This window comes from Gavia stellata, chromosome 41, assembly GCF_030936135.1.
Source record: "Gavia stellata isolate bGavSte3 chromosome 41, bGavSte3.hap2, whole genome shotgun sequence".
NCBI classification, from domain to species: Eukaryota; Metazoa; Chordata; class Aves; order Gaviiformes; family Gaviidae; genus Gavia; species Gavia stellata.
This window is the reverse complement of record NC_082634.1, coordinates 169,412-194,943: the sequence shown is the minus strand read 5'-3', so window position 1 is coordinate 194,943 and position 25,532 is coordinate 169,412. Positions and strand designations below refer to the sequence as shown.

Here is a 25,532-nt window from a genome sequence, read left to right as displayed (position 1 = left end):
GGGTTGAGCCTGGGCGTGGAGAGGAGCCCTGGAATTCGAGGCGAGGCAGGAGGGGCGCTGGCAGCGGGTGGGGAAGCCGAGGGAAGGGTAGGGATAGGGCTCTGCCTTCCTCCGAACCCTCCCTGCCCTAAAAATAGTCAAAATGTGGGCTACGGGGTGTTGCGGTCTAGGCACCGTGCTGGCCCGCGTGTCAGGGAGCCTTACGGAAATCTCTTGTTCTCGTGCAGCGTCTTTCACCGGAGGATCCCGGCATGCTTAGCTGAGTCGGAAAAGAGTTTTCCCTTCCTCACAGGTAGGAAACGGAATCGAAATCATTTGGCTGGAGAAGCCACCGCGCGTCACTCTTCCAAAGTACTTATTCTGTGTGTGTGCTTTGTGATCCGATATCGGAGAAGGGTCTTTCTGTGCCAGAGCGCGTCTGATGCTCTTCCCCAGGCGCAGGAGGGAGGAGAATCAGGGGAAGCATGATCGCTGTTGCTCTTAGGTTCTCACAGAAAAGCTGTCGGAGCCACCCTCAGCTCTCTGGGGTGTGGAAATCGGATCAGCCCCCTCCCCGCGCGCTCACTAACACGCCAGGGTCCAGCTGAGCCGGAGCGGGTTGCGGGAAGCATAGAAAAACATCCAAGAATTGTTTTTGCTGGTGTCTTTTATCTGCGTTCTCAGTCCTGTGTGTTTTTATACGCCCATCAGTGTTCACAGGGTGCTTCTCTCCCCGGTAGCCAGGCGAGTTCGTGGTCAGTTGAGCTGCAGAGCCCTGGAGTAGATTTTTCCAGCGTCTCGTGTGACTTTGGGCCGGGGGTTCGGAGGCAGCCGGGCGCCGTCGTGGAGGAGCTGGCATCCCTTGGGGCTGCCGTAACTCCCCTGCCTTACGCCGAACCCCTCGAAAACAGGGTTTTGCCACGGTTTTGGCACATCAGGAGCAGGGCAAGAGTAGACATCGCTGTCTCCCAACTCCTCTGCAGTGCTCCCGTGGCTATAAACGTGGGGCAGCGGTGCTCCGCCGGTCCCCATTCCGGCCAAAACTCTGCCAGAGCTGGTGCCAGCAGCACCGGGGTTAGTTCTTAGTGGGGACGGAGAACTGACAGGCAGGAGTGCAGGCAGCGTGTGCCCAACACAGGTATGGGTTTTGGGCTGTGAAATTACAAATTTGTGTACCTCTTTTCCCTGTGCCCATGCGTTCACTTGACTGAAGGTATCCGCAACTGGAGATAAACGCCCTGCATTTTGTTTTCTGTGTGTTCCCGTTGCCGGTGGTGCTTTGTTTGTCGAAGGAAAACAAGAACAAAACAAGAAAAGTTTCAGGATTCGTTTTTAGTTGCGTTTTCCCTGTAATTTACTGAGTTTTGCAGCAATTAACCGGGTGGGCTGCAGGGCCGCGGAGGGACTCTGACAACGCCCTACACAGGAGGCTCATAAATAACTGCAAATTGGATTTATTGAGAATACCCAGCTGTGGAGTGCGGTGGTGGGGAAGATGTAACAGACCTTTGGAGAGCTGTGGAAACAAAAAAAAAAAAATATTTTAAACAAAGCCCCGAAGTTTGAACAGTGGCCAAAGAACTAGCTGCTGGCTGCCAGTACAAACATTAACTAATCCTGGCAGCCTTTTAAGGCAAGTATCTTTAGTTCTGGTTAAGAAACAAAGCTGTTAGATGTATGGATTGTTGCCGGCGCAGGTTGAGGGAGGCTTTCTGGGAACTGCAGATAAATGCCACGTAGGAATTGGACTGTGAAACGTGGTACCCGGCGAGGGCGTAACATGGCTGCTGTCGCCGTCTTCCAGCCGCTATAACCACTTTCAGAAAGATCCCTCGGAAACCTCCTGGCTCTGCTGAGGAGTTGCCACCCTGCGATTCCCAAATAAAGGTACTGAATTGGAACATATTTGGGCATTGAAATGCCCGTGGAAGTTTCCCAGGAAAATGCCGATACGATCACGATGGCTCAGGTGGCGTTTCACCTCCGCTGAGTGGAAACTGCTCTGCTCCCCCTTCCGTGTTGTTCCGAGTTCCCAGATGCTTTCCAGATACCGGTTATCTTTATTTGCGTGTGCGGAGGTGACATTTATTTTACCAGCGCTTATCAAATGTGCCAGAAGGAAGCAGTCTCTATAAAAATTGAAAAAAATCACATGGTTTTGCTCTGAACCATTCAACGCACTTTGTTGCTGCGTTGGCGACGCCTTTATTGACGTGTGGGCTCTGCGAGCCGGGGGTTTGCCCGTCCGTCTCCATTTAGAAGGCGAAGATTTTGTCGCTGATGTCTCCCTAATTGCTGCCCACCTCGCTGGGGGTGAGCAGAGCAAATCAGTGCAGCCTGAAACCTGGATGCCGCACGCTGGGGAGCTGTCGGAGCAGCGAGGAGGAGAAAGCAGCGCTGGAGGAGATCGGCTCTGGAAGGGACGAAGTTTGGGATGAGGCAGCCCCAGAGCACGTTTGTGGAATGTCCCTGCGACGCGCTTTTTGCCTTGCGGGCTCGGATCCTCCGCACTTGACTTTTCCGATGAATAATTTAGGAATTTGTGGGTGTTTGGCAGAGGGGGTGGGAAGAAGCGTAATTTTACATCACCGCTGGCGGTTGCAGCTTACGTAGAGCCTTCGTGGCCAATTTAGCACTGCTGGAGAAGAAACGGTTCCCTCTCAACGTTGATGGGGCTGCGGGGGACCGACACACTGCCACGCTCACGTCCTGGCATGGAAAGGAGCAGCTTTTAGTGCACCGCGCGCTTTCTCCCCGACTCTGGAGAGATTTCCCTGCTGCGCTGCCCGGTTCGATGTCCTTTTCACAGCCAAAAGGAGCATACGGAAAATGAGGAGCGGGGCTGATGTGCCTGTGGGTCCTGGCTCCACAGCAAGCTTTGCCTTCCCATCAAGATCGCTTGCTTTGGGGCCGCATCCTCGGTGCTCAGAGGGAAGGATGTGTCCCCCAAAGTCCCGCCTGGCTCAGGAGAAATCCCAGGGACACTTTCTCGGCTCCTCTGCAGCCTAATTACAGCTGCATCGTTTTTATTTAATAAAACCTGATTTCTCCTGAGCTTGGGGGAGGAAGGGAGGAATATTTGCCCTCTGCCTCACAAATCGAGCTGCGGTAGGTTTAGCGTTTTCAAAGGCAGCTTTGCGTGGCGCAGGCGCAGGTCCTGTTTCCAATCCAGCTTCCTGAAGGATTTGCTCTTTTCGTAGATTTTGATTAATTGGCAATTGGATAATTTTTTATTAACTCTTCAGCCCCTCATGTGCTCCTTCTGCAGCTTTAAACAAAACCTTTCAAAGGTTCTTCTCCCCGAGTAAATGATTCGGGGCGCGAGTTTCTCGCTCGGTTTTCGGGCGCTTGCCTTGCGGGCGGAGGATGTTTGAGTAAACGTTTGTTTTCTCTAATAAAGTTGGACATAATGAAAGTGTAATTCTTTTGAACTGTGCTGGCTCCGTTCTTCCTTTCCCCGTGTCATGCACTTACACGGTGCAAATAAGCTATAATTTCTGTAAATGATGTAAGGGGCTAATTAAAGGTTCTACTCGACTAATCAGCTTGCAGTTTAATTAGCACCAAATGGTAATCGCTTGCTGAAACATAAATTGACTTCTCAGCTGCCTGTTACGGGAGCATCCAGCCCGCTCCGGGGGGGGGGCTGTTGGAAAAGGGGCGCAGGGGTGCTCTGCCTCCCGTTGAGGGAGCCCGGCTTCGTTAACCCAGGCGCCACTGTGGATGTTAATGAGTTGTTGCCAAAGACATAAACTCGTGGTTTCACCTTCCTACCATGCGGCATGCTCCCTCTGGGCGGGCGGTATCGAATCGGGTCATTAAAATCTCTTGGCCTGACGAAGTGGGGAGCGTCAGCCAGCGCAGTACCTGCTTGGAGCTTTTATTTCCGTGTTTTCCGAGGCCGGGATGTGTGGAGCTGACTCGGCTGCCTGCCCGGCAGCGGTGGCTGCATGCCCGCAGCACTGGCATGGCCGGGCGTTGTGCAAACGCGACGGTGTTTTTACCGTCACTAATGCCACATCGAGGCCTTTCCAGTAACTGGAGAGGGAGCTGAGCGCTGGTCGCTCTCTAAATACACCTTGAAATCGCCTCCTGACACCGATGTCTCATTGCCCTGCCGTCCCGGAGCCTCCCTGCTCGTCGAGTGCACGTGTAATTAATGCGCCGTGCGGGGGGAAGAGCTGGAGATGGCCGTGTCAGTCCCTGTTCGCATTCTTGGCGTGCCTCGCTCCCCTGACCCTGCAGCTTCTGGCTCGGAGGAAGCCTTGCGCTGCACAAAAAAAAGCCGAGCCCAGCCAGAAATTCGTGCTCCGCGGAGCATATTTGGGTCCAGTGACATCGGAGAATTGTGCCAAAAGGTGTCGGTCACCGTCCGCGTGCGCTGTGACGAAGCACGACTGTCCCTAGCGAGGACACGGAGGTATGCGAGGGGTCTGAAGTGTCTCCATCTCATCTAGCGCCAAAGGGGAGGCCCTGGGTTTTGTGATTGTGTGGGACTGGGCTTTTTTTTTTTTTCCTCTTTTCCTCCCTGAAACAAATACTTCAGCTGATTAAAATGTTCTCGCCTTACAAACTGCCTCCAAGTGACTCCTCCTCTTTCTGTTGAGAGCAGGCTCCTGCAGAATAGCTGCTGCGGCGGGAGGTTGATTTAACAAGCGCTGGAGTAGGGCTCCTGCTCTCCTCCTGCCGCTCGCCTCCCCTGTCTCCCCGAGCTTCCAAACGGTCTTCCGCTAACGAAGAGTGGTGCAGTAACGTGGCGACCCAGCTTTGGCGTCCTGCTGGCACCATAAGAGGCAGTGGCAAGGCTGCGGTGTCTTAACCCCACTGAGAAATCCGCCCTTTTCCGGTGCCTTCCCCACCAAGAATATCCGCAGTGTTGGATCGGTGGAGGAACAGCGCGGGCAAAGGTGGGGATGTCCACGGTGATGGGGTGAAGGCCAGGCTGACGCTGGGGGAAGCCCGGGTCCGGCTGCAGAGCATCCCTCCTTCGCCTCCCGCTCCTTGCGTGCGATTGAACGAGCTCCCTCGTCATCAGGTGAGAGGGACGTGGCAGATTTAGGAGCCCAACAGATTTGGGCTGGTGGTCCCCCGTGGCACGTGGGGACTCGGACTCTAGCAGAGCTGTCGAGGGTTCGTGCAGGGACCCCTCTGCCCTCGGAGTAGAGAAGGAGCAAGGAGAGGTGGTTGCCCACCCCACGTCTTTCTTGCTCAATAAGGGTGTTTAAGCCCGAACCATGTTTAGAAGTACAATCCGCTGCCAGGCTGCATTAAAATCATCGTTACGAGTAACTCCCCTCCCAGGCTGCTGGGACAGCGAGACTGGTTGTGCATAAATGGAAGAGACTTTGGCTTCCTTGGTGCTTGTTTATCATCCGAAGCTTTCCGTCGCCTATCGAGCAGGTCAGGCGACGTCCCTGTGGAGCTCTTTTCCTGATGCGGGTTACCGACCTTTTGCTGCTGCTGGGGTTATCTGGTTCCAATAAATAATAATACTATGAAAACAACACGGTCTCAGCAATCTCCCTCTCGCACAGCCTCTCCTCCAGCAGCCTCAAACGTGCACGGTCCCCTCGACAGCAGTCAGGCGCACGGGGGACCCCACCCCGCGTTTTGGGGTGCTGGCATTGCTGTGGGGTACACAGCCGACCGAGGGCTCCCATCCTCCATGAAGGAGCCCTGAAAGGTAAATCCGGAGTGCAGTGGCTCCGAGCCTGCCGAAGGCTAATCGGGTTTTGTCACAAGCCCAAGGTCGAGCCTGTATTCACTTTTCTCGTTTCTTTTTTCTTTTTATCCATTGCTGAAGAGCCGGACCATCTGAATTAAATAAATGGGGCAACCTTGGACAGTTTTGTTTACTTCACCGGTGGCTGTCGGAATAAAGATCGAGCTCCTCTCCTCCTCGAGCTACAGATCGAGTTCCTCTCCTCCACCCTTGACCAAAGGGATCTTCTGCGCACGGAGGAACCTGTTTGTCCTGGCCAGGATAGGTGGGAGGAGAAGATGCCAGATATGAACTGGGAGACTCTTTCCTTCTTTTTTTCAGTTTGAAACTTCCTCTTGAAATCACACTCGAGGGTTTCGTTAATGCCGCCGCCAGCGGCTGAGTCACAGGTGCAATAACTCCTTGGCTGTTCGGCAGTTATTCCTGATCCCCTGTCCCAGAACAGTCCATCTTGCCGAGGTTTTCCACACCGGTTGTTAAACTGTTTCTGCTCCCAGAACAGATATCCCACAAACAGCATGCGATTTGCATTGCTTGACATCCTTTTAATTAAAAGCACCTGCTTTCTGCATTGCCAGGTACGTAGCAGGTGGGGGTTCCTTACTTTTGGATCTTTTAGTCTGGATTTTGCTCGAGGATTGTCGCTGTTGTTCGAAAAGTGGCGCTTTCGCCCGATGCTGTTTTGCTGGGAAAGCAGCCGTGCGCGGAGCTGGTCCTCGGGCCTGAGCTGCTGGGGCTCTTTGCTAATTAAAACCGACGTACGTCCCCAAGCGCGGATTTAGATCTTGGCTTGAGGCCCTTGTATGTGCTCCTAGCTGGTGTAGGTCTGCATGGTTCTGAGGAAGGATTTTGGGTCAGAACAGCAGCTCACGGCTCCTGGAGGAGCCCAGGCTCAAGCATTTCCAGTCCTCCCACCCCTCCGGCACATCCGGCTGGAGATGCTCTGGGTCCACGTAGGGACATTAGGTCCGGATTAAAACCCGAGCGTGTGAAGGCTGCTGGGGTAGCTCCCAGGGGCCGCACGCCTCCGCTGCCTCCCAGGGGTTCAGCACATCATCTCGGCTCAGAAACGAGCTCCCTGCATCCCTCCTGGCTGGCTCCCTATTTAATTTCTGTGCTAATTATTTTCTGGTGCCCTGGGGTGCAGTCCTCTTGCCCTCCCCACAGCAGTCAGGCACTGGAGTGCTTCCACTCAGGGATTAAATGAACAGAAACTTTCCAAGCCTCCGCCAGCTCGGGGAGAAACCTTGTTTGAATGTAATGGGGTGAAGGCGGAGGTTAGCAAGCGGAGTGAGTTTTGTGTGATATCCTGCACTGGAAGGGTCGCCTGGCAAAGTGGAGAAGAGCCAGAGGATCGATTCGGGCCCGGAGCTGATTTTGGAAAGTGATTTTACCAAAGCGCCCTGGGATTTCATCTCCCGTGTGTCCATGCGTGCAGCTAATTCTGCTTTAAAGGGAGAAATTCGCTCTGCGGTGCTTCTGCCTCTACCTCTGGAAACCGAGATAAGGGTAATTGGAGCTCATGCTTCGAGGCACAAATTGTGCCTGCGGGGAATGGGAGGGCCGGCCGGTTTCTGGTGCAATGTTGTGCCAGGGTGTTTTAAGGGAGAGGTTCTGGGTGCTGGGTGGCTTTGTCTGGCGGGGGGGATGGCACCGGTCCCGGGAAGCTTTAGAGAATAAGGTAAAACTCAGCGTTAGCTGAATCAAAGCCGGTGGATTTGATTTTTTTGGCCAGAGCTCTCGGTGGGTGCACCAAAAAGCAGGTGTACCCCATTTCTTTTTTGTACAAGATATTCCAGTACTTTTGGAAAAATCCCATCACCTTTATTGTTGTTTCTTCCTCTCACGCTGGTTTTTTTTGAGCTGGTTGCATGAAGGATGTGAATCCTTTTCCGAAGCTTGCCATCAGCAGCGTCTGCTGTTCTCTAGCACCTCTTCTCTGAACACCTCGGAGCTCTTCGTAATCATCTTCCGCTCGGAGAAGCCGATATTATCCTGCTCTATTGAAGGGGAAACCAAAGTGCCCGGAGGTGACTCGCTCCTTGTAGCAGATCGAGTCAGGAGAAGAGCTGGGAACAGACTCCCAGAAACCTGCCTTTTGGCCTTAAAGCAGGAAAAGGAGTTGAGCCGTGGTGGGGCTGGATGGAAAAAGGCAAAAATTAAAATTAGTTTCTCACTCGAAGCCTCAGCTTTCCGCCACTAAGAAAATGCCTTGCTAGGCTGGTTCTTGAGCGTGCTGGTTACTGTTTCGGACCCGGCATTGCTTTCCCACTGCTCTGTGGAGCATCAAATGCAGATGGAAACAGCGAGGCTTCGTGTTTGCGCAGCTCTGAAACAATATTTTGATTTTCTGGCTTAACCCTCCCTCTACTGATGGCTGGGCTTTGCCAAAACAATTACTCTCTTACAGCTGTTCGCAGCAAAATCCTGCGGTATTAAGGCGATTGTACCCGTATAAATAAATCGGGAGATTTACCCAGATGTGAAATAACCTGTCGAAAGCTCCCCTCTGTTTTCTAGCAGGTAGTTCCCCAATTTCGGGTCGCGGGGTGTCTGTACAAAGAGCTGTGCCCATACAGATGAGTGCTGCAGCCATCCCCAGTTTCAGCCAGCGGCGTTGCCAGCCACGTCGCAGAGTCAAATGGTCGCTCCCTGTCGCAAGCTCTGCTGAATCCAAACTGATTTATTCCTTAAAAGCAACCCCAACAAAACGACCTCCTGCAATTGTTTCCTTTCCCGTTTGTGGCGGGAGATGGGATTAAGGTTTAACCTCTCTCCGCCTGGTCTGCGGGTGGCTTCGGAGGGAGCTCGGCAGGCACTTGCCTTCCCTCCCCGCAAGCCCCGGCTTGTCGAGGTCCGCAGGCTCCTGCACCTGAAACTTCTGCGCAAGCATTTTCCCCGCGCTCGGGGCGGGAGCAGCGATGTCTCATCATGGGATGCCGCTGAACTCCATGGTGGGGGTCACGTAGCCGTGGCCCCACTCGGTGCCACCGACTCGGTGGTCCAGTGCCTGGACCTCTTAACACATCGGGCTTGCTTTTTCGCCCATGCTTCCCCATATGGTTGGAGCCGTCTTGCCACACATCGTGCCAGGGCGGTGGGACGGTGCTGGGGTGTCCCCGCACCGCGGCTCGGTTCCCCCCAGCAGGACGGAGGAGACGTGGCCTCCCAACCAGGCTCCTTTTTGGCAGCAAACGTCTCACTGTGGCCGCAGGGCAAAACATCCGAGGCTGCTCTGTGCCACATGGGTCGAGCTCAAGCCCCTCTGGGGCTGCAGGGACGTGCGCCGAGTGCCAGCGGTTGAGCAGAGCTTTGATGTGCCGGTTCCCTGTGCCGCCACGTCCTGCAGGCCGGAAGTTTTGCTTTGGGACAACAGGATTAAAGAAAATTAATCCCCTTTGATTGAGGTTTTGAGGCTGCGTTTGGGGAGGTGCGTGAAACCAGGAGGATCCTTGCAGGGGTTACGAAGTACTTCAGATGCTTTGAATTCCAGGATTCCTCTTCCACCCCATCGTCTGCCTGCAGATATCGGGTTCGTTTAAGCGGTAATCTGTCGTTTAATCCATCCCAGGTAGTGTGCTGTCGCCCCGCCGTGCTCTCCCACCGCCTGCGCGCTCCGGCGGCCTTGACCAGGTCTCTGTTTTCGGACGCTCCTCTTCCTCAAGCGGCCCAGCGCAGGGCTGGAAGGCTGACACGTCTCCTCCTCTTTGAAGGTTGCCGCTCCCAGCGCGGGACGGTTCCTTCCTTGCTTGTGCAAAGCCAGCCAGGCCAGTTCAACCCGCCCTCGCCGGCAGGTTAAACGAACCCGAGCGAAGCATTACGCTTCCACCGTCTCGGCAAAGCAGACGTCGACGTCCTCGGCTGGAAGAGGAGGCCTGTCTCTGCCGCTTCAGGTTTGTCCTTCGAGATCTTCCATCCTCGGAGAATGTGATACCGTCGAGGAAATCCCAGGTTTCCAGCTGAGCTGCCGGTGGCACTTCTGGTACAAGGTGATTTATCAGTAGGTATGAAATCCTCTTGGCGCAGTCCTCGTTGCGCAAATATCGAGCTGTCAATCGGGGGTTTAAAGCAAAACATAAGAACAAAGGCTGGAGCAATATCAGCTTGAAGCTGCGTGAGAAGTTTATTGCCAAATAAAAGGCGATAGCAGGGCTGGGTCTGTGCTGCACAGGCCGTGGGGAGAATGAAGTCTCTGTAATAGCCGATACATCACTTTTTTCCAGTGACATTTTGAAACTTCGCTGTGCGAGCGAAGCCTGCTTCGTCTTCCGGTCGGGTCAAATTGCAAGTGGAGTTAATTTTGGAGATAAGCTTTTGTTCTGAGGCGCTACCGGGATGTGCTTACATGGTGGCAAGGGACTGACTAGGTGGTACTGAGGAGGCAAGTGTGCCGCAGGTTCAGGGAGCATCAGGATCGTCTGCACGGCGGGGATCAGGAAGACGTGCGCTTTCGCTAATTTTGTTAGAATTCTGAAAGATTTAGGGGCTAGAACTATTTCTTTGATGTGCTTTTATCTTTCCATGAATTAATTAGCATGTTTCACAAGGCGGTAAAATTGATGCTGGGGGCTCTTTGTGCTCTTGGCAGCTGAAGAGAGCAGCTGGTGAATTTTTGTAGTCACAGCAGCTTTTGAAGACGTGGAATCGGAGGTTTTTAAGCCTCTGCTTGTTAGTACTGACACAAGAGAAATAACTTTCCAGAAGGACAAATGGGTTTTGCCTCTTGCGTTAACAGAGATGTCGTGGCTCGAGTTCTTCCCAGTTCTCCGCTGCTGTTTTTCTCCTTCCCAAACAGATAAAATGAGGAACCTGTGAATGCTAAAATATAATCTCGAGCTCCTGGGGAGCTTGAGGTGATTTTGGTGCTTTTCACCAAGCTGGGTAACATCGTAAATCCCTGCAGCCGTGACTCTCTGTTAAGGTTCTAAGCAAACCACCTTCTCCCTCCGAGCACGCACGCAGCTCTCGCATCCTGAAAGGCTCCGGCGTCCGGCACCGACAGATCCAGGCTTGCAAATCCACACAGTGCCGGCATCTGCCCATGGAGCTGCTGTCGAAGACCCCCCCACAAGCAATGCGGCAGCATCGGGGTCCTCCGTCCTGGTGATGCCGGGAGCGCCCTGCTTGGGCCGCACCGAAAGACACTCCTTCACCACCTCCTCCGAACACCCGCGGCACTCCGGTATCTTCTCCAGCGGAGCGGCGTGAGGTTGTAGCTTGTGAAATTGGAGAGGAAAAAAAAGAAAGAACAAGTGGTGGGAGAGGCTAGTTTTCATCTGATGGTCTTTTTTTTATTTTTTCCCCGGACGCCGCATCCTTCTGATGTGATTCTAGGAAAGCTTCCAAGCGCCAATTAGCAGTCTGATGGTGGTGCAAAAGATATTTTGATCCATGAATATTCTGAAAGAGAATAAATACAAGGAAAATTAGCGCAAATGGGAAGTGAGCAATCTCGTTGTAAACCATGATAGATGATTAACATTCCCGACTGTGGGGTTTTTTTACCCCCCCTCCCTAGTTGTAAAAGGCATTTGAATTAAAATAAGACCTTCTCAGCTGCGAGACATCGTTGGGCTCCGTCAGATGGAGTTGGCAGAGGCGCAGCCGTGGTGGCTCGACTCTTAGCACCCGCAGGTGCCTGCCGCTCTCCTCTGCCTCGCCCTCGCTGCCCGGTTTTTGATCTGGCACCTTCCTGGCAAACGCCGATGGGGTGGACCATGCACGGCAGAGGCTTGCAACTGCTCAGGTGCTCGGCATGGTGGGCTGCCGTCGACTTGCGACGCCGGGCAAACCTCCCAAGTTCATCTGCGAGGTTCGCCGGGCCAATTCAAGGGTGTTTCCTTTGAGCAAACACTGAAGGGAAGAAAAGAGAGGAGCGAAATACGCATGCTGACATCAAAGTCCTGCTTTTCTGTGCTGGAGAGGACTCACACCATTCCTCCTCGCAGTGAGCAAGGTGGAGAGCGCGCACCACCTCATGGGACCCACCAGTTAGTGCTGCTTTCGTTTAGGAAACAGCATCGCTCTCGTTCAGCCGGAAGACGGAGGACAAGGCAGAGGCTTGAGGCAGCAGAGTTGTGATCCTCACCCTTAGGTGAGGCTCCCACGCCCAGGTGAGGAGCTCCTCCGCTCATCCTCCTGCAGAGGGTCCGGATTGCACCCAGCATCCCCTGGCCAGGATTCGGGGGTCACGTATCTTAATAAGGGGTCTTAAAACCAGCCAAACCCACAGGAGCCGGGGTGGCAGGTTGGTGGTCCTTGCCGTGAGGGGTTTGGTTACTGCAACGCCAGTGTGTGCCGACAAGCACGCTTCACCGGCGGCGTGCTCCCTACGCGCACCCCGGGGCAGGGACGCGCTTTTAGGGGCTCTTGAGAAAGCTGGATGAAAGCGCCGAGGGGATGTGCAGGGCGAGGGAGGCACGTTGGAAGCGCGGAGTGGCAAAGGGCTGCTGCCCTGACCGGGGAAATACCCGGGTGAGCCGGGCTGGGAGGGCCGGTTCTTCCTGCCAGGATAGCCAACGGGTTTTCTGCCGGCTCTTGCCTGCCCTTTCCCTCTCCTTCCTTCCCGGTCTCTTGATCCCCAGCCACCCGGAGGGGCACTTGACTGGCTGCTTTGTTTCAAATGTTGCTGCCTCATTGGTTCCCGGCTCAAATCTCCTCTATTCCTGCTCCGCTTCTCCCAAGCTTCGTCTTTAACCCCTCCGAGCCTCACGGCGGCTGTGCTGCCATCTCCTCTCCTGGCTATTCCCCCCTCCACGCTCTCCCGACGGATTACCGGCCTCACGGTGTGGGCGAGAGTTCAACGGCGGTGACGCTCCCAGTCCCGGAAAATGGTAATAATGCTTGTTAAATCGCAGGGCTGTAGTGCCGGCATTAGTCACTGTGTCGGGCGTGCGGAGATGGTGGGAAGCTGTTATTTCGGTCTCTGACTTCGGAGCGGGACTCACCGCTACGGGAGGTGAGCAGGATGGGCTTCAGTGGACGAGCAGCTTCGCCTCCCCAGATCCCCTTTGGGGTACGCCGGGGTTAACTGCGCTGCTCTCCACTGTGCCGATCTGTCCCCGGCATCAGACCACCGGAGGATGAAGGAGAGTAAAGTCTGGCTGTCCTGGCGCGAGCCCGGAGCCCGGTGTGAGCCCGGAGCCCGCAGGAGCCCAGCAGCAGGAGCATCTGCCTGCGAAACCGGTTCTGGAGGGCAGTAAGAGCAGGCTGGGAAGTATGTGAAGCTGAGAAAGTCAGTGCCGCGGTGGGGAGGGGAAGAAAATGCCGGTGGGGAGAGCCGTGTGCCAGGACCACCGCTTTGGCCAGGTCCCCTGTAGGGAGCGATCGCATCCCCCACGGGGCCAAGAGCAGCTGTTGGGGTCCAGGAACCAGGTGGGGGTCCGGGAGTACTGACCCCCGCCAGCTTGGGGAGCTGATGGCGGATCGCCCCCATCCGTAGGTCTCCCCACATCCCGGCCCCGTGGGGACACCGTGGCCCCTATCCCACGTTCGTCCGCCCATCGCTCGCCGGTGCTGGGGGAGGCGCTTTGGAGTTTGCAGCGTCAGGAGTCGGGAGCGCTGCCGTTGCCCGGGAGCGTTGGACTGGAGCTGCCGGCCTCCAGCACGAGTTGTGAGCCCCCCAGCCCCCTTTCCCCCCCAAGAGGCCACCCGTGCACGGTTTTGGGGGGACTCCTCGGTCCCCATGCCGCTCTCCGGGTGAGGGCTTGGGGCGGTCTTCTCTCCCTCCTCCCACTCTGGCTTCCAGGAAGCAGGAGGATGGTGAAGGTGAGTAATGCAGAGTCTGGCTGATATTTGTGATTGGTTTTTTAATGAGTTTTAACCAGGGTGTTTTGGGAGGGGGGGGGGAGCACTGAGGGGGGACTCTCAGAGGAGGTTTATTCCCCTTCTGAGCCCGAGTGGGGTTGAGTGACTGTCGGAAATGCGCGGAGCAACAGGGGATCTCTCCAACTTGCCGGCTGAAGCAGGTCTGTTGTTCATTAGCGGCGCTGCGAGGTGAGGCTGGTGTTTCAGGGGGGAATGGAGTTATTTCTGGCAAGGAGGACGGGAGGGACTCTCATTTTCCCTGCGCGGAGGGGGTGAAGCCCATTTGCCTGAGAAGGAAAAGGGGAAAAATAGAAACCCAGCGACCAGGGGAAAGCTGAACCCCACATCTGTGCCACATGCAGGATTTGGACTTTAAAAACTGCATATCCCTTTGGCACCGGCGTCCTGCTCAGCCGCAGCTGGCGTGCGGGTTCGTGGTGTGGCAGGGCTGGTCGCCGGCTAACGCTTCCCAGCTGGTGGCAAGCAAAAGGTTGTTCTTGCCTGGAAGTGGGCGGTGGTAGATAATGTCACTGGAAGTCAGCTGCCTGCTGTCACGGTGGGCATGAGGGTTGGGGGGGATTGTAAGACCCCCTAAAAACCCTCGCGTCCAAGCCTGGCCTGGCCTGGGGAGATCTGAATGACGGAGGCGGTTGTGAATCGGTGTGGTGGGCGATGGCGCTGGCACCCGGGGTGTTCCTGTTGCTCTCGGGGGTCCTGTGGGCTCCTCCGCCCTCGGAGGAGGCTCCGGGTGAGCTGAGCCGGTGCCGGGGGCAGCCGGGACTCCAGAGCCGCGCTGATTTCTAGCTTGCTTTTTCTTTTGTCAAGCACCGTGCCATTCGACCAACTTCTGAGCTCCGCGACTAAAATTGTGTCTGGAAATCCAGCCTTTGCCCGCGTCGGGCAGAAGGTCTCTTTGCAGACCCTGGGACAGGGAGAGCGGTTCCGGGATGCGAACGTGGTGCAGCTGCAGGACAAACAGCCCCTTTCTGCCACTCCAGAGAGAAGCGCGTCTGGAGCAGATGTTTATTTTGCTGGGCCCGATGTGTTTAAAGAGGAGGCGAGCGTGTGAACCACATACAGCTGCACCAGAGATTTCAGGCACAGGGACAAACGGGACGCTGCTTCTGGATCCTGCCGGGGATCTGTTAAAGCTGTTTGCCATTTGTCCGCACTAATGGCAGGACACTCTCCTGCCAACAAACATTCGAATCTATCAGCTTCAGATTTATGCAAAGGAACAAATTGCCTGCGTGCACCTTTGTCGTCTTTTTTATTCCCCCTTTATTTTTCATTTGAAAGCTGCTAGCAAACTCCCTGCCAGCGATAACGTAGGTTTCGGGGTGTTTGTCAGCAATGGAGAATATTCTGCCCTGTTTTGTTTACTCTGGGCTGCTGGAAGCGTTAGTTAATGGCTGACTAATTAAACAAAGCGAGATAAAGGGAATCTGACCTGGGCTAGGACTGGGCTGAGGAATGTGCATAGCTCTGGTGGAGGCGAGTATCTAGCCGAGAGGGGGAACAAGAGGGGGAACGAACATGGGGGAGATGTTAACCCGCTCTTAACCCCTTCCTCCTCCCCGTCCCGCCATCGAGAGCTCCTCCAGGCTCAGCTCTGCCCCTTTGTGCTGCCTGTTTTCCCCCTGACAGCCCCAAAAGGATATTTTTTTTGTGAAGCCAAGGTGGATTTGGAGGCTGATTAGCCTAACTAGCAGTGTCCAAGGCGCTCGGATGCTCCAACCTCTGGTGTGTGGGTCAGTGTATATCCTCCAAGTATATTTTCCTTAGACTTCCCTGAAGTTATAAACACAAAGTGAGCGTTTTTTAAACATCCCGCTGAAAGTTTAGCGATTATCTCCCAAAACCTGGAGTCCCTTTGCCATTCAGAAACGGCACTTCTGTCCATGCGGCGATTCTCCGCAAAGGCTCTTGCGTGCAAGGAAGGATTCCGTGCGAAGGAAGGTGGCATTTGGGAGCGACCGGTGCAGGTGAAAGGAGGAGTCAGCCTTGGTTTTCCTTTCGTCCTGCCACAGGGATGGCATGAAACGCCTGTTCCTCCCCAAAACGGCGGCAGTCTGCCTGGGCTAGAAGCTACAGGAAGCCGGAATGATGTTTGCTGCGGCAGTAAAAGGATGAACGAAACAAAAGCACCCGCCCTGGGGTGACTTTTTAGCCATCAGGGTCTGCAAGGTAAGGTTTTCCTGGCTCGGGAATCCCATAAACCTACTGGCTGCGTGCTCACGCCTTCGTTTACCCCTAATTAATGTGTTTGCCCGTGCGTGGTGCAGTTCAGGATTCGACCCAGCCCAAACCGAAGCTCGGCTGTGCTGCAAACAGCTGGAGAGCCGCTGTGACCGACCTCCGGGGTAAGCAGGTTAAAATGGGGGATCGCAAATATACGGGATTCCCCTCATTTTTGAAGGGGGACCAGGATGGAGGTGGAGGCATCCAGGCAGGGAAAAACTTTCCTAATGGAGCAGGGATTTATTCAGAAAATCTCAACGATTGGGAAAGCTGGAGAGGAGGGAGCGCCTTTGTGGACACCTTGGACGTGGCGGGATGTGGGAGCACCAGCGTTGGGATTTCCTGCGTGGAGAAAGGGATTGTCTCGGGAGCTGTTGAGTTTCACACCAGGCAGCCTGTCGGAAGCAGATTCAGGAGACTAAAATGGAAGGAAACAGCCACAATCGCCACCCGAAGGCAGTGAAAGTGGGAAAAAACGGATCCACCCCGCGGCAGCCCCGGCTCTGTCGCTCTCCTCGCGCCCGCTGCAGGATTTCAGCATTGTCCCTGAGTCCCCGTGTGTCCCAGGATCGTCACCTTCTGCGGGATGGGGACGGCGTGCCTGGTGCCGAGGGTGTCACCCAGCTCCCTGAGGATTCAGCCTCTCGACTCGACCGACTTAAATCCCCTTTCAAATTTTGTCAGCTTGCTTCTAGCCCGGCCCTGGGCACCGGCCGCTGTGAAACCAGCCGGTGGGGTTAGGCATTAACTAAAGGTCACGCTCAAATTGCATCCCACTGGCTGCAGCATTGCCCCGAAATCCTCCCAGTGAGGTCCTTTTGGCTTTGGGCACGGCAGGATGGCACCGCTCCTTCCGAAACTGGAGAAACGAGGGAGTTAAACCTTAAATAGTGGCCTAAAATGCCAGGCTTCCTCGCGTTTGTTTTACTCGGCTGCCTCCACGTCCCTGATCCCGTGTGGGAGGGGTGTGCTTCCTCCCAGCCGCCTGCTTTTACTAATAAACAAATAAAAACTGGTTTTTCCTCCGCTGACGGGCTTTTGCCAGCGAGACGGCAGGGCTGGAGCTGGACATGGCAAGAGGCTTGCGCTGCCATGGCTCAGCGGGCTCGTCCCTGCAGCGGCATTCTACCGGCGCCAGTGCTCTGTGTCCCTGGGAAGGGGATTTTCTGGTGCTTTTTTTGATGTTTTAAAGCCCAGCTGCTTCTCAAGTGAAAGCGCCGACCTGCTTGTGGTTTCAGGCAAGTTAAAGGTGGGTTAATTGGCAGCTTTGTCCTCTTCTCTCCCTGGGGGTCGCACCCAAGGTGGGGAGCATCGGTGTACGGGACACCGGGGTTCGCGCTTGATCAGGAGCCTATTTAAAAGCATTATCTGACTCCCATTAATTGCAGTGCCTCCCAGACCGCGGCTTGCTGAGCACCAGCAGATCCCCGGCAGTGACTGCGAACCGAGCTCTGTCATCTGCCGAGTCCAGAACAAGCTGGTAGTTACGGAGATCAGCTGGTTTTGGCAGCCGCCGGCGGACTTGGCAGCTCTCGGCGCCACTGCCAGTGGGCAGGTGCCGGCATTGCTGTCAGGAGCCGGAGTACCGAGGTGGAAATACCCGGTGCTACCGGTCTTTCCAGGCTGTGGCAAGGGCCTTTCGGCAAGGGGACACTTGCCTCGCTCGCACCTCGATCTGCGTCTGCTGCACCGACCACCGGGACGCCACATGTACGGGGCTGGACCCGGAGAATGCTCTGCATATATTTAAGAGGGGGGAAAAAATCAGAGTTTAAGGTCGTTAAGCTGCTTTAGGAGCATTTTGCGTCGCTAATCTTTCCCCTCGACTCACGCTGGTGTTTAATAGGGCCCGATAGCGCCAAGCTGTTTCTCTCCGGCTCTTGTCTCGGTCGGGATATCAGTCGAGATATCACAATGCACGAGAGCGAGGGCTTGCTCTCGAATGTGCTCGCTTTAGCCCCGGGTGTGCTGGTATCTATCTAAAGCCTTATTTAATTTTTTTTTCCCTACTTCAACCCAGAAATTTCTTCCTTTCCCCTGCCGCTCCCAGGTCGGGAGGAGCAGGAACGTGCCTGTCGGACATCGTGCCAACTTCCAGCGTCTGCTCCACTGCAGAAACTATTGAAACAATTCAAGAAAACAACCTGAAATTGTTGATTTAGGGGAGGCTTGCCAGCGCTCTGGGCTCCCGCTGGGCAGGATTGATGGTGTACCTTTGAGCTTGGAAGGATGCGGGCGTTTGGACGGTATAAACAAGCCTCTATTGTGCCTGGCTGCGGGTGTTTACACCAGGAAGATCGGCATCGGGGTCCACCCTGGGGCCAGGCTTCCTCCGCAGCCACGGCTCTTCATCCTGGGAGACTGGGATGCGTTCCGGGATAGCCTCAAATACACCGTAAATGAACAAAACTTGTAAATAAATGAACAGAACCGGCTGCGTCGGGTGGCTTTGTCTTTGCAGCCTGCAAAGGGAAACCGTATAACTTGTCGGGCCAAAACTGCGTTTAAATTTCATGTTGAAAATGTGCTGGCTGCGCTGCTAAGTTTAGCTTCAGCAGCCTTGACTTGTATTTTGGGCTCCTCGACCTGTATTTAAACGCCTGAGTAAACAGTCTCTTGTTCTCGCTTGGGCTGAGCATCTGCATGCCTGGCTTTTTGCAGGTCAGGCTGTTTTTCTTGCTGGTTTATTCAGCTTGTAACTTAAAACGCTGCCTTAAAACCACGCTTAAATGTGGTTTTAAGTGACACACTTTAGGTAAAAGGCTTAAGGAACGGTATTAGTCACCAACGTCCAGTGAAATTACCTTTTCCTGGGTGTCGCTGGACCGCCCGGGCATGCATTTGCTGCTGAGCTGCTTTCCTCGTCGCACCTTGTGGTTTTTTAAAAAAAAAATATAAAAAAATCTCCTAGCTTTTAATTGTGGGAGGTTTTTTGCTTAGTTTTTAAATTTAGGGGCATTACATCAAAGGGAGGATGGATGCAGCAAAATGTCTGCAAGACCGAGGCTCCCAAAACATCCCTTCTCCTGGAAGAAAAATAACCCCCGTGCGAGTTACGCTGCGGAGGAAGAGAAGACAAGCGGAAAGAAGCAGGATTATCCCAGAGGGGAGAAGACCGCCCTCCTGCCACCCCTTCACGGCTTCAGGAAGACAACCGGAGCCGTTGCGGAGAGCAGAGGGATGTTCCTGACCGTTTCGGTGGGTCACGTGAGCTGCCAAATCCCTGGCGGCAGTGTTATCTCACCTCCAGGACGGGCAAAAGCCTGGCAGCACGGCAGTTGCGGTGGAAGGAAGCAGAGTCCAGCCCCAGCTGGGCTTGGAAATGCCTTTGTGGTGAGGACAGGCGTTAGTAAGTAATCCAAGCCTACGTTGTCCCGCGATTCACGGAGGCGACGGTGCTTCCCGGAGCCGAGACGGGTCACGTGGCCCCTACGAGGAAACTTGCTGCTGCTTTGGTGTCCCACCAAAAGCACTCCAGACCGCTCCGATCCCTTTCGGAGAGGTGCTGCATGCTGCTGGCTTTCCTTTGATGGAGAACTTTGCAGGATCAGTCACTGGGCACCAAAACGGGACCTCGATCTGGAAGACTGTAATCGTAACCAAAGTTGTTCCACGATGCAGGGATGCACGTGAATACCGCTGTCCCAGTCTTGGCAACACACCCCATGTGCTTGAGAAAACACCTTTAATTAGGGAGGTTTTGCTCGAGGTCCCAGCCAGGCGCCCGTCCGCCTGCCCACTGGGCTCGGGCAGACCTCCGTGCCGCTCCCTATCCAACCGGTTCCCTGTCACTTCGGAGCAGCTGGTGATGGGGAGCCGGGAGGAGACACTGGAAGGGGTTGCTTTGGGTTCATCCGCGGCCAGCTAATGAGCCCGGAGGAGCGTGGGGTCGGTGTTTTACCCGTAGGTGTCTGTTTCAGCTGCTAGTGTTTAATTTCAGTGTAATGCCAAATACCTGCTCGTTCCCCTGCGTGTCCAGGTGGGTGTTTTCTGCCCCAGGGAGGCTGCGGTGTGTCGGTTGAAGCCCTTGGGGGGACAGTTGCCAAACTCTGGCTCCAAACCAGCGCAAGAGTAATTGCAGTGCTGCGAAACACTTGCGAGATCAGCCCTAAATCCCTAGATGCTGGGGCACAGCGTATCGGGGAAAGCCGCTCGTGAAAAGGCTGGAAAGAAAAGAGCCGAGGAAATTGCCTACCCGGGTGGCGATGAAGACGGACAGCGGGTCGAGGAGCCGAACTTCGTGTGGGATTTTCTTGTGTGCTGTACAGGCGGGCAGCCCGGAGCCCCGAAAGGCTCCCCCAGTCGCCCTGGTTTGCGATCCCTGCCTTTGCATTAAATAAATCAAGGCAGGAGGGACCTGCAAATGCATCTTCAAACACACAGTGGAAAAAATGGGGGATAAGCAGGTCCGGTGGGGGATCGCAAATGCAGCTGCGAGGCCGGTGGGCTATAAAAACCTGCCTGGACGGGGAGCAGCCTAACGAAGCGCGGGACTTGCAGTCACTCAAGGTGTTTCCTTTTTGGCACATGTGCGGCAAGTAATTATTTTGCCAGAGAGCAAGGTCAGTTCCTAAAGAAAGGGCTGTTCGTTTTACGGCTTTCTGAGGTCCCCGGCGCGCTGCCCACCTCTCCCTCCCCCTCCAATCTTCATTTTTGTCCCTCTTCTTTACCCCTCAGGTCTTCTAGCCGGCCTCACCATGTTCAGCAAGAAGAAGAAACGCATCGAGATCTCTGCTCCCTCCAACTTCGAGCACCGTGTCCACACCGGCTACGACCAGCAAGAGCAGAAATTCACAGGCCTGCCGCGGCAATGGCAGGGCATCATCGAGGAGTCAGCCAAGCGCCCCAAGCCGCTGGTGGACCCCGTCTGCATCACCGCCATCCAGCACGGCTCGCAGAAGGTAGGCAGCTCCGCTGGCATGGCTTCTGCCCTCTCAGGGAGGGCTGATGATACTGCTTTTGGGTCCAGAAAGCCAGGCTGGGGATAATTTGGGTTCTGTGCCCTCTCCCCAGGGTGCTGCAGAGCAGGTAAGGTGGCAGTTCGGTCTCCAATCCGCACAGGCGGCAGCGGCATCCCCACGGCCGACCGCCAGCCCTTTCCCTGCTCAGTGCAGGGCTGCGCAGGACGGGGACCACCCAGCTGCCGCCCGCATGGTGTGAAAACCTCTCCCGCATCCTCCCAGCAGCTGGAAAAAACCCACCCTCCAAGAAAACGCCAGGGAAACGGTGTCTGCTCCTTCCCATCTCATCCCCTCCCCGTGCCTGTGTTTCCCCAAGCCGCCGTTATGTCGTTTTTTTTAAAGTCTGGCTTGTCTGCTCCCCTCCGTCGAGGACGCCCGCGCCACCTCCGTGCCCCAGCTCTGCCATTCCTCCACCTTCGCCCTAATTAAAGTCCCCGGCACTGGCCATGGTGCGACCGGCACGCCCGGCACTGGCGTTCCTGTGCAGCCGGCGGCTTCAGTCGCTCGGCTGGTTTGCCCCGGACAATGGGGTGGCTCCAGCGGCCGTGAGTAACACCGGCTGCAGCCCTTCCGAGTGGAGCTGGCCGGGCAATTCTGCTGACCCAAAAAGACACTGATACCGGTGGGGCCCCTTGGTGCTGCCGAGCCCCGTGGCTCGGAGCCATTGCATCCCACGCAGCCAGGGTTTGTTGCGGAGGTCCAGGTTCAGTTCGCCTGTTGAGGAAATAATCCGCTCCCCGAGGCATTGGGAGGAGGAGGAGGAGGAAGAGGAGGGAATATAAATAGCCAAGGACGGCGGGCTGCACTAGCTCGCCCTGTGCAGAGGTGCTTTCTGCAGAGGAAGGCATCCTCCTCTTCGGAGGAAGGTGAGAGGCCTCGGGGACAGGGCTGGGGTCGCTCCCGCTGTCCCCTTGCCTCCTGCTGCGTGGTGATGCCCTCCGAGGCTCAAGTCCCCGAGGGTGCAGATCCCTCCCCGGGGGCTGGGAAACGGGGCACGTCCCTCCTCACCCCAGCCAGTCAAACCCCCTGCGCAGCCCACAGCTCTCCAGTTTGGGTATCCCAGCCGGCTGCGACCTGCCTCCCAGCATCAGGCTTTGTTTTTCTCTGCTCTGCTCTTCCTCTTCGCTCCGAGGCAGCATTCGGGACAAGCTCGTTAACCTCTGGCTAAACGAACTGCCTCTGTCCTCACCTCCTGCATCTCCTCTCCCTCCTCCATGGGAGGGGAGGAGGGACCAGCGCCTGCCCCAGAGCTTTGCTGGGGCTGGACCCCAGCCGTGAGCAAAACCCGCTGCCTCTGCACAGTTACTAATGACAGTCTTTGGGGGGCAGACGGAGACCCCCAGGCACAAGCCAGGGCATGGGGCCCTGCCAGCAGCCCCCCAGACCCTTCCCCCTGAGCCCCCCGAGCAGGGCTGGGTCTGGCCAAAGGCTTCTCGGGCATGCAGTGCTTGGCCCGTCCGGGAGGAGAGGCACGAGGCCGGATTCCGCTCCCCGAGGGAGCACCCCATTATTTTGGTACCTAGAAAGATGCTGGCGGGGCCCGGGGCTGCTGGGGAAAGGCAGAGCCCCCTCCGCTCTCCCCCAGCCTCCAGCATCCTCCTCCGTGGGGCTGCACGGCCCCGCCGGGCTCAGCCATCTCCCGGCACTCGGCTGCACCGAGGTGGCATTGGCGCCAGCCCCTGGAGATCCCCTCCCCTCCCCGCGTCCCCTCTGTGTGAGCCGTGTCCCCGTCACCACCAGGCATTTCATTTTCATTTTTTTTTATTTTCTTCCCTTTTTTTTTTTCTTTTGTTCTGTTTGTGCTTTGTGTTCCTGTCCGCCTCCCGTCCCACGTCCTGCTCAAAGACCATCGTGCGGGGCAGCAAAGCCGCCAAGGACGGCTCCCTGACCTGGCTGCTGGACGAGTTTGAGAACATGTCCGTGTCCCGTTCCAATTCTCTGCGCAGGGACAGCCCCCCCTTCCCGCCCCGCCGCGACCAGCTCTACCAGGAGAACGGCCTCTCCGAGGGCCCGGCCGCTGCCCGGCCGCACGAGGATGCCGGCAGGAGCAAGGAGAAGAGCCGTCACGGGGCCAGGAGCGAGCTAGAGCAGGGCAAGGAGAGACCCCGGGAGAGGGACGACCAGCGCACCCACCACCACCAGCAGCAGCCCCGCGGGCAGGAACCCGGCCCCAAACCCGCTCCCCCCGCCGGCGGCCGCCCGCCCCCTCCCGAGTACCCCAAAACCCCCGCCGAGCGGGACGGCTGGCGGGACTACCCCGCCGACAGGGACTACAGCGAGCCGGCCGACCGGGTGGTGCGGCGGGAGCGCCCCGAGCCCTCCGACAAGCGCCCCAAATCCTCCTACACCGGCGAGACCAGCCCGCAATCCCCCCGGGACAAACGCCCGCTCTCCGGGCCCAATATCCGGACTCCCAACATCCCCGTCTCCGAAGGGGTGATGAAGACGGCTCAGCAGACGGGACGGCCTTTTAATACCTACCCGCGGGCTGAGACTGACCCCGGCAGGGGCGCGGGTTCACAGGTAAAGGTTCCCCCCCTGCTCCCCTCCGCTCCGACCAGATCCGCTTGGCAGCGACCTCTCCTTCCCCGGTTGCACAGCCCGGGGGAGCTTTTCCTCGCTCTGCCTCTCCTCCGCCTCCTAGAAAAGCAGCCTCTCTCCTCCGCTTCCTAAGCAAGCGCCAGCTAACGGGCTCCTGTGCTCCGATTAAGACCGGTAGGACCGGCACGCGCCGAAGACCGCCGGCCCCGCAGCCGCTCCACGCTTTCCTCCCCAGTGCCGTGCTGGTGGCAGCGGCCCCGTCCTTGTCTCCGAAGTGGCCGCTGGCTCCTCTGCGGTCTCCTCTCCCCCTTCCTCGCTCCTTCCAAGCCTGTCTAGCACAAAACTTTCCTTCGGCAGCGCCCGGCCCCGCTAACGGCTCCGCCACTCCCTGGGTTGGAGGCTGTGGGGTCGGCGCCTGGCGTTTTGGGGACAGCGGCAAAATCCCGGCTCTAGCCGCGCGCTTCCCTGGGCTTTTGGCGGCTGATGTCCCTCTCCTCCCGTCTCCTTGCAGGCAGAGCACCGGCCAGGACGACCGCAGGAGGTGGCATCCAACGGGCCGGTGAGCGGCGGTTCCGGCTCCTCCCGAGCCCACCCGCCCGGCCCGCCGCGCTCCAAAAACCCCGAGCCGCCCCATCCCGGCCTCACCCCACACGCCTCAGACCCCCACCTTGCTCGCCAGCCGCCCTCCGGCCCTCTGCCGCCCCCGGCGGGGCCGCAGCAGCCCCGCTCGCCCCAACGTGAGCCCCAGCGCGTCTCCCACGAGCAATTTCGGGCGGCCCTGCAGATGGTGGTGGATCCCGGAGACCCTCGCACCTACCTGGACAACTTCATCAAGATCGGTGAGGGCTCCACCGGCATCGTCTGTATTGCCACCATCAAGAGCACCGGCAAGCTGGTGGCCGTGAAGAAGATGGACCTGCGCAAGCAGCAGCGGCGCGAGCTGCTCTTTAACGAGGTGAGGCAGAGCCGGGACCCCTCGGAGAGCCCCCCCGGGCTCGCTCAGCACCCGCTTTTGGGTGTCGCGCGCTGTGGAGGGGCTCAATTGCAATCTCCCCTCGGCAGGTGGTGATCATGCGGGACTACCAGCACGAGAACGTGGTGGAGATGTACAACAGCTACCTGGTGGGCGATGAGCTCTGGGTGGTGATGGAGTTCCTGGAGGGCGGTGCCTTGACCGACATTGTCACGCACACCAGGTACGTCCCCGGGGACCCCCGCGTGCCCCCCACCGCCACCGGCTCGGCACTGGAGTCGTCTGCCGCCCCGGCACGCTCGGCTCTCGCTTCTCACCCTCTCCGTCCGCTCGTAGGATGAACGAGGAGCAGATCGCGGCCGTCTGCTTGGCCGTCCTGAAGGCCCTCTCCGTCCTCCACGCGCAGGGCGTCATCCACCGCGACATCAAGAGCGACTCCATCCTCCTCACGCACGACGGCAGGGTAAGCGCCGCGGCGGGGCATGGCGGTGGCGGGTACGGAGCTTCCCGGCCAGCCAAAACACGGCGGCGGTCCTTCTCACCAACCGCCTTCCCCGGCTTTTTAGGTGAAACTCTCCGATTTCGGGTTTTGTGCCCAAGTGAACAAGGAGGTGCCGCGACGGAAGTCGCTGGTGGGGACCCCGTACTGGATGGCGCCGGAGCTCATCTCCCGCCTGCCCTACGGCCCGGAGGTGAGCCCGCCGCAGATTTGGGGGGGCGTGGGATGGATTTGGGGGCGCAGGGTGGCCTTGCCCCTGAATTAACCCCTGGCTTTGCCGTGTCCCCCCCACCCCACAGGTGGATATCTGGTCCCTGGGCGTGATGGTTATCGAGATGGTCGACGGGGAGCCGCCCTATTTTAACGAGCCGCCGCTAAAGGCCATGAAAATGATCCGAGACAATCTGCCCCCCAAGCTTAAAAACGTGCACAAGGTAAAAGGGGGGGGTGACGGGGCATCCTGGGGAGGGGGAAACCCTCTGGGGGCTCCCCGAGGTCCCCTGGGACGTGTCCACCCGCCCCAGGGCAGCACTGACGGCCACCCCACTCCCTCCCCGCAGGTTTCGCCCTCCCTCAAAGGCTTCCTCGACCGCATGCTGGTGCGGGACCCGGTGCAGCGGGCCACCGCCAACGAACTCTTGAAGCACCCCTTCCTGGGCAAAGCGGGGCCCCCCTCCTGCATCGTCCCCCTCATGCGCCAAAACCGCATGCGGTGAGGAGCCGGCGATGCCGGCGGCCGCCCCGGCGCCCTCCTCGCCCTCACCGTCGCCTCTTAACTGGATTCGTGACTGTGCCACTACTGTCGGGGCG

The 25,532-nt window shown here is 57.1% G+C and overlaps 1 protein-coding gene across 1 annotated transcript; it reads left to right on the top strand.

The window, feature by feature from the left end:
- Positions 1 to 280: 280 nt before the first annotated feature.
- PAK4 (p21 (RAC1) activated kinase 4) lies at positions 281 to 25,532 on the top strand. The gene is made up of 8 exons (XM_059833164.1): positions 281 to 292; positions 20,426 to 20,649; positions 23,768 to 24,205; positions 24,313 to 24,446; positions 24,560 to 24,686; positions 24,790 to 24,915; positions 25,022 to 25,156; positions 25,283 to 25,532. Exons 2-8 carry the CDS (start codon positions 20,446 to 20,448, stop codon positions 25,436 to 25,438), a joined length of 1,320 nt encoding a protein of 439 aa, XP_059689147.1. The 5' UTR covers positions 281 to 292; positions 20,426 to 20,445; the 3' UTR covers positions 25,439 to 25,532.